At 44.3% G+C, this 10967-nt stretch overlaps 1 protein-coding gene across 3 annotated transcripts in view; it reads right to left on the reverse strand.

The window, feature by feature from the left end:
• The window catches only part of slc29a3 (solute carrier family 29 member 3), a 19257-nt gene that overhangs the window by 5337 nt on the left and 2953 nt on the right, over window positions 1–10967 (reverse strand). For 2 of the 3 annotated variants that reach the window (XM_048616410.1, XM_048616411.1), the window contains exons 2-5: window positions 6806–7145; window positions 3700–3782; window positions 1159–1385; window positions 255–417 (exon numbers count right to left, since the gene is read on the reverse strand). In XM_048616410.1, coding sequence (XP_048472367.1) covers window positions 255–417; window positions 1159–1385; window positions 3700–3782; window positions 6806–7051 — 719 coding nt within the window. In that variant the 5' untranslated portion in view covers window positions 7052–7145. Of the gene's footprint in view, window positions 1–254; window positions 418–1158; window positions 1386–3699; window positions 3783–6805; window positions 7147–10967 lie in introns of all 3 variants that reach the window. The other variant, XM_048616412.1, reaches the window with a different exon arrangement.

Raw genomic sequence — 10967 nt, forward strand, 5'->3', positions numbered from 1 at the left:
CTCTATGACTCTATGACTCTATGACTCTATGACTCTATGACTCTATGACTCTATCATTCTCTAGAATTTGCTGCCCATCCCCAATTGCCCTGGACGTGGTGCTTGTCAGCTGCCCTTTTGGAACCATTGCAATTCATCTGGTGTAGGTAGACCCACAATGGGAATTGTAGAATTTTGACCCAGTGACAGTGAAGGAACAAATTGTTAAGAGATTCCAACGATCAGACTGAAAGATGAAGAAGGAACGCGCTTACCTGGAATACGGGATCCTGGGTAGGATCAGATAGAGCACAATACAGATGATGAGGAACATATCAGCAGTGAGAAAATAAGCCAACGCACTGTCTAAAATGGAACTAGCAGCAGCAAGATCTATCACTGAAGCCACTGCACTGAATGTTCCTCCCATGGCTTGTCCTGCGCAGGAAACAAAAGAAGCAGTGAACATCAGACCAGAAACCAATCACTCAGCAGGAATGGGCCATTTTACATTTCTCCAAATACAGAAGCAACTTTACGCCACAGTTGTGAAAGTGCAAACTAGCAGTTATTAGGTATATCCCTTTTCAAACATCATATTGAGACAGAGGTCAAGTATGAATCTAGGCATGAAGGATTCCAGTTGGGTGATTCAACTGGGAAAGATGGGATTTAACAGTAGAGGGGGTTAGAATGTGAAATGCACTCTGATTAGATGGTGGATACAGAGGCAATATTAGCTTTCAAAAGGGATTTGGATTGGTACTTCCTGGTGGTAAACTGTAATGATTTGGGCAAGAGTGGGACAAACTAGTTTATGCTATGAAAGACTAGCACAGAATCAATGGACCAAATTAATTCCTCCTCAGCTGGACTGTTTGAAGATGCTTGCACTTGTGTGGGGCAGTCCAAGGACTATACACATCAGACAGTCACTAACACATACAAAAAAGAACTGATGTGAAATCTCTTTCCTCAGAGAATGTGGAACTTGCTATCGTACAGAGCAGCAGAGGCTAATAGCACAGACACTTCCAGGGTGCACTAGACGAATGCATGACGATCAGAAGGACATCGTGATGGAGTTCAGCGAGGAATTGTGTTGAGGAATATAGGGACTGACACAGACCAGTTAGACTGAATGGCTTGTTCTCAGTCTGTACATTCTATGTAACTTACCTGAAATTAAGGCTTGTGAGTTCCTCATGGGAAACCTTCCAACCTCCCCAAAAACACTGCCCAGAAACACATTGGATGCTCCGCTAATGACGACTACACAGGCCATGGTGATACCAAAGAACCCGTAGGTCCATGAAGAGATGTCCACGTTCACCAGAACGGTGGTTATGCAGAATATAACGAGCATGACAAACAAGGAAGAGAGCACGCGGACCTTTGCAGAGATCCTAAAACAAAAGAACAGATGTGTAGTGACAGTACTGAATTATCAATCCATTCCCTAATGGAGAATAATGCAGGAAAATCAAACTATCATGGGTGTAGGGCTAGGTGCACTCTGAAGATGGCCAGAAGAGTTGAGAAGGTTGTTAAAAAACAAACAAACAGTTTTAGGCACAAGATCACATGATTACATAAGCAATGACATTACACCAAACCTGGTTAGCCACCAACTGCAGCACTGGGTCCAATCCTGGCCACTACACATCAAGGAACAAAGCCTTAGTTAGAAAGTGGTGCAGAAGAACTTTACAAGAAATAGATGAGTAATGTGGGTCCTCGGTGAGGTGGAAGGATCGAAGATGCTGGGCTTATTCTTAAATAGATACCAGGAGGAGGAATAGGTTAGTCAGCCCTTCAAGCCTGCTGCAGCGTTTGCTATGATCATGCCTGATCTCACAACCCAGAACCTTGTTCGTCTTTTCTCCCCCATGCCACTTGATCTCTTTCGTTCCAAGAGCTTTGTCCTAACTCCTTCTTGAAAATATTCAATGATTCTGCCCCTTCTTTGGCAGAAATTTCACGGTTAAGAATTCTTCTTGCAGAGAAAGTTAAGGGGAGATTTGATAAGAGTTGCTCAAATCATGAAGAATACTGAGGGGAGTAAATACGCAGAAATGCTTGCCTTAGACAGAAAGGTTGGTAACCACAGGGTTCAGAATTAAGGTGATGGTGTAAGAATCTGGCAAGGAAAACAGAGCAATGAGTTGTGATCTGGAACACACTGCCTCAAGTGATAGGGGAAGCAGTCAACCACAGCTTTCAAAGGGGGACTGGATAACTATTTAAAAAGGAAAACATTTGCAGGATTCTCAATGCAAATCAAACAATCAAATAGCTATATTATAGAGTTGATACAGGCACTATGGGCTGAATGTGCTTTCTCAGTGCTATGTGCTTTTATGAATGCACACTCATTATGTAAAAATCCCACACACTTCCCCACCACATTCAGTGAAATCAAATCAGTTCACACAGAATCCCAACAGTGTGGAAGCAGGCCATTTGGCCCATCAAGTTCACACTGACCCTCTGAAGAGCAGTCCACCCAGACCCACCCGATCTACCTAATCCTGTAAGTCTGCATTTCCCATGGCTAACCCACCTAGCTAAATGCTAAATTGTCCCGTAGTGTCCAGGGATATGCAGGTTAAGGTAGATTGGCCATGCTAAATTGTCCTATAGTATCCAGGGATATGCAGGCCAGGTGGACTAGCCATGGGAAGTGCAGGATCACAAGAATAGGGTAGAGGGTGGGTCTGGGTGGGATGCCCCCCGGAGGGTCAGTGTAGACTTGATGGGCCAAATGGCCTACTTCCATACAATAGAGATTTAATGATTCGATGGAACAACAGGAAAACTTAAAAAAATTCTTGAAATGGAAAATGTCCATTGGGAGATTTGATTTTCTCATCAGAGAATCAGGCAACTCAAAGGAAGACTTTTGGGCCCATCGTGTCTGCTCTGGGTATCTGAAAGAGCTAATCAATTCTCTCACACCCTGTTTTCTTTCCACTCGATGCTATAAGCCTTTATGTATTTCAACAAAGGGATGGAATCAGAAGAATACCAAGTTTGAAAGGGAACAATAATTTATAGCGTACGAGAAATTGTGGCATGCAGACTTTTTGCCGTCTTCAAGCAGACAGGATAGCCCGGGCATTGGAAATTGAAAACTTCAGGAACACAGCTCTTTGCAAGCACAGAGATGGTGGACCAAATGGCCCATGCTCCACTGAACTATGAACATTGGAAATTGTCCATTTACTTTTCCAAACAAGATCAATGCCACTACCCAGGCAATGAATTTCAATCTGAGGAAGGGTAACCGGAGCCAAAACGTTAACTCTGTTTTCTCCTCCACAGATGCTGCCAGACCTGCTGAGCTTTTCCAGCAACTTTGTTTTTGTTCCCGATTTACAGCATCCACAGTTCTTTTGGTTTTTGTTGTAATGAATTTCAATCATTGTAAACTATGAAGGTAAAGGTAAAGTTGCCATTGTCCCAGAGGACCATAGAGCTCTCTCATTGTTCTCTCATTAGAGAGGGAGAGAAATACACAACTGGTAGTGGTTTAACCTGAGGGTCACCACACCTCAGGCAAGGGGAGAGGTTGAGAAGGTTCGCCTGGTAGCCTCAGCTGGTGCGTGTCACTCTGCAACACAAACCAGCTGTCCAGTCACCTGAACTAACCAATCAGGATTTTGCTGAAACAGGTTAAACAGGAACCCGGGGCAATCAATTGCTGTTATCAGTACTTACTTGTTCACCACGAGGTAGTTAATCACCAGACACAGCACAGAAGGTACAGTCGATGCAAATGAGAGGTAGCTCTCAAAATAATTCTAGAAAACAAACCAGAATAAGTTTCACCAGATTGCTGCAGTGCTTAACCTACTCTAAATTTTACTAAAAGGATTCTAAGGCGTAGAACAGGTGTAAAAGGATAACACCAGAACTGAAGAGATTAGAAATATCAGGAAAGGCTGAACAAACAGGAATCCCTTCCTGGAGAAAGAACAAGGTTGAGAGATGGCGGATAGAGATCTTGAAACAGGACCAGATAAGTGTAACTTAGATAAGATGGGTCTTCATGAGAGGACATCTTTAACAGGGAATCGTGAATATACAATAAAGACAGCAAATGCCAGAAAAATTCAGCAGGCTGGGCATCATCTGTGTGTATATGATATATATTTATGTGAAGGCTGCGTTGTTGTGGCAACATACATTTTTTCGTGCGTGTTCACAGAATCCCTCGTGTGGAAGCAGGCCATTTGGCCCATTGAGTCCACACTGACCCTCTGAAGAGCATCACACCCAGACCCACCCCCTACCCTATCCCTGTTAACCTGCATTTCCCATGGCTAATCCAATAGCCTGCACATCCCTGGACACTATGGGCAATTTAGCATGGCCAATCCACCCAACCTGCACATCTTTGGACTGTGGGAGGAAACCGGAGCACCCAGAGGAAACCTATGTAGACACGGGGAGAATGTGCAAACTCCACACAGACAGTCACCCAAGGGTGGAATTGAACCCGGGTCCCTGGCGCTGTGAGGCAGCAGTGCTAACCACTGAGCCACGATGCCACCCAACATGGCATGTCGTTGCCTGGAGCTCTGGGTAATGAAGGTGGAGATTTCTTTCCATTACGTGGCAGACCAGGAATCTCTCCCCCATTCTGACTACATGCCATTGGTACGCGCTGGAAAGATTTACAAGATGATTATTGACTCGTTATTAATGCAGCTAACTCGCCCGTTGGTCCCGGTGTGGGTCTTGAACCAGGAACCCTGGGCTGAGAGACAGGGAAACTCCCTACTGCACCAATGGAATTCTATAAAAGTAAGATGGTCCACTGGTATACATAATAGGGAACAAAGACAAAATACTGCAGCTGCTGGAAATCAGTATTAAGAGGAGAAAGTGCTGGAGAAACTCAGCAGCTCTAACGGCATCTGTGGAGACGGAAACAGAGTTAATGTTTCGGGTTGAGAATGGCTCTTCTTCTGTACTGAAGCAATCTTGAAAACAATGTTTTCAATGCTGTAGACAGAGGGGATGAGGAGGGTGTGCAAAAATGGGACTAATGGTGGAATAATAAGCAATTCAGGAGTAACGTTTTAGGTCGAAGAGCGGTGAGAAACTGGGACATGAAACTGAAAGCATAGGTGCGTTTAAGGAGGAGCTGGAGAAGAGAGGAAGGAGCTAAGATTAAGGGAATAGGTAGCTCAGATTTTGTTTCCAAATGGCCACTCTCTGTGTGCTGTAAAGATCTATGAATCTGCTGGTGGGAATTAGCTGCTTATAATGTGAATGAACAGAGAACAAAAAAGAGTATTCCTGAAAGCCAGGATGGATGAAGGAGAGAGCTTTGTGGCCACCATCCCCTGTAAGTTCCTCTCGAAGCCACTCACCATCCTGACTTGGAAATATATTACTGTTCCTTCAGTATCACTGGGGTGAAAATCCTGGAATGTCATTGTGGGTTAATCTACACTAAACAGACTGCAGCAGTTCAAGAAGGCAGCTCATCACCACCTTCTCAACGGCAACTAGGGATGGGCAATAAACGCTGGCTCAGCCAACAACACCCACATTCCATGAATGAATATAAGAAACACCAAACATCTGATGATGATGATGATCCTAGTTTTGCCAATGTTTCTTCAGTGAGATTATGAGTTGAATTTGGTGGGTTTGCCTTCAGCACAAGATTTTGATTTTTTTTCGTTATTCCTGGGATGTGGAAAGACCTAGCAAGACCATTCTGGAAGTTCACCAGCGACATCCTGAGAAAGTTGCACAAATCGGTCACTCTCAGATCAACCACACAAAACAAGGCTACAGTAAAGCCAACAGATTAACTTCAGCTAACAAGCTGGGATTCTGCAGAAATCTTGTGTGTTCTTTGTTAGATTCAATTTCCTAAAGTGCAACAGTGGGATATTTCTTTATAGTTATTCATAGGATGTTGGCATCATTGGCAAAGATTGGCATTTACTGCCCATCCTTAATTACCATTCAGAAGGTGGTGGTGTTCAGTGGTATTGTTACACCATTCCATGTGGTGTAGGTAAAGTGACAGCTCTGTTAGGAAGGCCAGGAGGAATAGATAAGGAGAATTTCTTTATCTCTCAGAGGGTTCATAGAATCACCATAGTGTGGAAACAGGCCATTCACTCCATCGGGTCTGCACCAACCCTCTGAAGAGCATCCCACACAAAACAACTCCCCTCTCTAGCCCTGTAACCCCACATTTCCCATGGTTAATCCACTTCGCCTGCACATCCATGGGCACGATGGAAAATTGAGCATGGCCAATCCACCCTAACCTGCACATTTTTGGACTAGGGGGAGGAAACCGGAGCACCCGGAGGAAACCCAAACAGACACAGGGAGAATGTGCAAACTCCACACAGACAGTCACTTGAGAGTGGAATTGAACCTGAATTCCTGGTGCTGTGAAGCAGCACCGCTAACCACTGAGCCACCATGCCTTTGCAACTTTAAAAGACCATGGACTTGGTTGGGGGGGGCGTCATTAAATATTTTAAGACCGTGTTGGGTAGATTCACGTTCAGCCGTGGAATCAAGGGTTATTGGGGTAGATAGAAATATGGAATTTGAAGCACAATTCAATCAGGCATGATCTTATTGAATGGCAGAGCAGGCTCAAAGGGCCAAATATGAACAGTGGTGGACTATGTATTATTTGGTTTTGATTCAGTGTAGTAATATATTTCTGTGACCACCATTTGCAGTGGGAACCCATGCACAGTAGGGTGGCTAATCCTGTACTATAACATCTGCACTAGCCAACACAATCGGCCAACAGAAAGTTACCGCACACAATACTCACACCAAGGTCATTCTGCTGGGGAGAGTGGTCCGTTGCATTGCTCAGTTTGTACAACCAATATTGCTTTGCTGTGCAGAAGAAATTCCATGGCAAAAGGGAACCAATCCCAAGGAAGAAGAAAATTATATAGACTGCATTGAACCTATCAGGAGGAGCCTGTTGGAAGTGACTTCTAACCAATGGCCTGAAGATTGAAGAATCCTTCTCTTCAGTCTGTGAGCTATACAGAGACTCTTGGCTTTCCATTTTGTTTGAAGCTAGCACTATGCCAGAGGAAGGACAATGCCAGTGTCCACGACAATGTCTGGTTTTCGGGTCTCCTCTGATGCTGCAACACCACCTAAGAAACAAAACAGGAGGGATTATGAACTGAACAGTAGACAATCTGAGCACAACAATCTGACACTTGCTGGGGCCTATTTGGTTATTTTGTACTGGTCCATTGGGATTAAAACCAAAGGCAGCCGATAGTCTAGTTGTATTATCGCTGGACTGTTAATCCAGAGACCTAGGTAATGTTCTTGGAACTGGTGTTCAAATCCTGCCATGGTAGATAATTCAATAAAAATCTGGAGTTAAGAGTCTAATGATGACCGTGAAGTGAATGTCAGAAAAAACCCACTTGGTTCACTAATGCCCTTTAGGGAAGGAAATCTGCCATCCTCACCTAGAATGGACTACATATGACTCCAGACCCATGGCAATGTGGTTACCTCTTAATTGCCCTCTGGGATGGCTAATAAATGCTGGCCTAGCCAGTGACCCCCTTATCCTGTGAAGGAATAAAAAAAACCTCACGCACGATGGAGAATCACTGGTCTATGGTGACTGGATAAATCAAACTCTTTTTCTGCAACTTCTGCCCCCAACAACATTTTTCACGCCAGACTTTTGAAAGATGGCTGTTTGGTTCATTGTTTAATACCAACATCAAACCGGATGCACTGTGGGTAGTTTTCATGTTAGCGCAGTTATCTGAGGATCGACACTTTTAAGAAACTAATTCAACTTTGGAGGAAGGAAATCTTCACCACTTTAGGAGTGAAAGTGAGTCTTGATAAAAATGAGACTTAAATCACAGTTTCAAATCACTGGGAAGTGACTGGGGAACAGATAATGCAAATGATCAGATTGCCTTTACCATGAACTTTATTTGTGAATTGTGGAATGACGACCAGGAGTGAGCACGCTTTAAGCACTGACTAACCAACTCCTGCTCCTGTCAGGTTATGACATGCAATTGCTGCAACAGAACCTTTTGACTGTTCAACAATGCTTCCTCAACCTTCCCATGTTTCAGACCTGCCCTGTCTCTTCAAAAGATTCTTGATGCTTCATGTTACAGACACACAGATGTATTTACACTGGCATTGAGAAACTCTTTAGGTTCCACATTCACAATGTCACCCACGGTTGGACCAAAGGGTCTGTCTCTGTGCTGTATGACTCTATGAGAGGTTTAAAAAAATTCACGAATGGTATAGATAGGGTTAATAGTAGGTGCCTTTTCCCTAGGGTGGGTATATCAAGATTACGGGGTACATTTTTAAGGTGAGGAGAGAGAGAGATTTAAAAATGACATGAGGGGCAAATGTTTTACAGAGGGTGGTTTGCGTGTGGAATGAATTTCCTGAGGAAGTGGTGGATATGGGTACAATTACAATGTTTAAAAGACATTTGGATAAGTACATGAATGGGAAATGTTTGGGGGATATGGGCTAGGTCCAGGCAAGTGGGACTGGTTTAGTTTGGGATAATGTTCGCCCTGCACTGGTTTGACTGAAGGGTCTGTTTCCATGCTGTATGGCTCTATTGCAGCTCCCACACAGATCAACACTGCTGAAACCTGCTGGGTTTGACTATTCTGACGCTCCCTGACCAACATCTCACTCCCCAGACACATTTACTTATCCAAAACTTTGCTATCCATTGTCTTAATTTGTACCAATTTTCATTTACTATTCATCGCGTACTCGCTGACCCTAGACTGACTCCTGGTCCCACTATACCTCCATTTTCAATTGCAAATGCTAGTTTTCAAAAGCTTCAATAGCCCACCCTTCCTAACCTTGGCACCTCCTCCAGCTGTACAACATTCCCCAGTGTCCGTGCTCCTCCAGCTCTTGTCTCTTATCCTCCCTCCACCTCATCATTGCTGCCTGCATCCTAAGCTGTGGAACTCCCTTCCTCAATCTCTCTCTCTCTCCTCCATAAAATGTCCCTACCCCCTTACAACCTGTCTCATTGAGCAAGCTATTGTTCACCTGACCTCACTTCTCCTTTTAAGGCTTTGGCGTCATGTTTTGTTTGACCACGCTGCTGTGAAAAGTTTACCGAAAGATGACAGCAGCTTGCACACACTTAAAAACACATTTGCTAGAACTGTGGCCTATTATTATGTCTGTCTGCTTTGGTTCAGCGCTCTGTGTCCTCCTCTAGCATTTCCCCAGGACGGGACACACAGCTGAAAGAAACTTCTTAAAGTTTCCATTGATGCACTCAATTTGTAGTGAAATCACACCAGACTTATGCAGCGATCACACCTAGCTCTCTTGACATCTAATCAATTCCACTTGTTCACAACATAACAAATACAGAGAAGACTCTGATTTAATGGGCCCAATAAAACCATGATCAAGGCTGACAGTTCTCGTGAGTGACAGAGAGTGCTGTGCTGTCAGAGCTATCATCTTCCGCAGGAACTGGTAAACTGAAACACTGAGTGCCCTTGCAGATGGATGTAAAGGATCCTATTTTTAAGAATTCTTTTCTGGGATGTGGGTATTGCTGTCTGGGCCAGTATTAATTGCCCATCCCTAGTTGCCCTCAAGGTGTTGATCGTGAGCTGCCTTCTTGTACTGCTGCAGCCCCTGTGCTGTAGGTTGACCCACAATGCCCTTAAGAAAGGAATTCCAGGATTTAGACCCAACGACACTGAAGGGACGGCGATATATTTCCAAGTCAGGATGGTGAGTGGCTTGGAGGCGAACTTGCAGGGGGTGGTGTTCCCATGAAGCTGCTGCCCTTGACCTTCTGGGTGACAATATTTTTAACAAGTTGGGAAGTTCCTCTCAATAAAAGCACAGATACTGAGGATTGGAAATAAAATCAGAATTTGCAGCAGAAACTCAGCAGATCTGGCAGCATTTTTTTTTCTTCTTTATTTGTTCACCGGCTGAAGACGAGATTGGCGAGGCAGCATTTTTTGCCCATCCCTAATTGCCCAGAGGGCAGTCAAGAGTCATCCACATTGCTGTGGGTCTGGAGTCACATGTAGGGCAGACCAGGTAAGGATGGCAGTTTGCTTCCCTAAAGGGCATTAGTGAACCAGATGGGTTTTTCCCAACAATCAACAATGGTCATCAGTATTTATGAATTCAAATTCCACCACCTGCTGTGGCGGGATTCAAACCCAGGTCCCCAGATCATTATCTGGGTTTCTGGATTAACAGTCCAGTGATAATACCATTCAGCCATCGCCTCTCCATATGAGGAGAGAGAAACAGTGTTAACGTCTTGAGTCCGACATATCTGCTTTGGAACTTCAGTTCCGAAGAGGAGTCATATCAGACTCAAATTATCAATTCCTTTTCTCTCTCCACAGATGCTATCAGACCTGCTGAGTTTCTCCAGCAAGTTCTGTTTTTATTTTTGAAGTCCCTCCAATGTCCCGCTCATTATTCACAGCTGTAGCAACATTATTGAAAATTGATTCATTCGAATTTGCAACACTTTGGTCATCTTGAGGTCACAAAATGAAAACTACGCCTGTAGATTTCTAGCCACAAATTTAATAAACTATCTATTTCGGAGCTCCCTTCCCCCTCCCCATTTCTGAAGAAGGGTCCCGACCCGAAACGTCAACATTCCTGCTCCCCTGATGCTGCCTGGCCTGCGGTGTTCCTCCACCTCCACACTGTGTTATCTGACTCCAGCATCTGCAGTTCTTGCTATCTCTAAATATAATCAGAGACAGTAGGAACTACAGATGCTGGAGAATCCGAGACAACAAGGTGCAGGGCTGGATGAACACAGCAGGCCAAGCAGCATCATAGGAGCAGAGAGGCTGACATTTCCGGCCTAGACCCTTCATCAGAAAAGGGGGAGGGGAAGGGGTTTCTGAAATAAATAGGGAGAGAGTGGGAGGTGGATAGAAGATGGA

This window comes from Rhincodon typus, chromosome 34 (assembly GCF_021869965.1).
Source record: "Rhincodon typus isolate 14 chromosome 34, sRhiTyp1.1, whole genome shotgun sequence".
Taxonomy (NCBI): Eukaryota; Metazoa; Chordata; class Chondrichthyes; order Orectolobiformes; family Rhincodontidae; genus Rhincodon; species Rhincodon typus.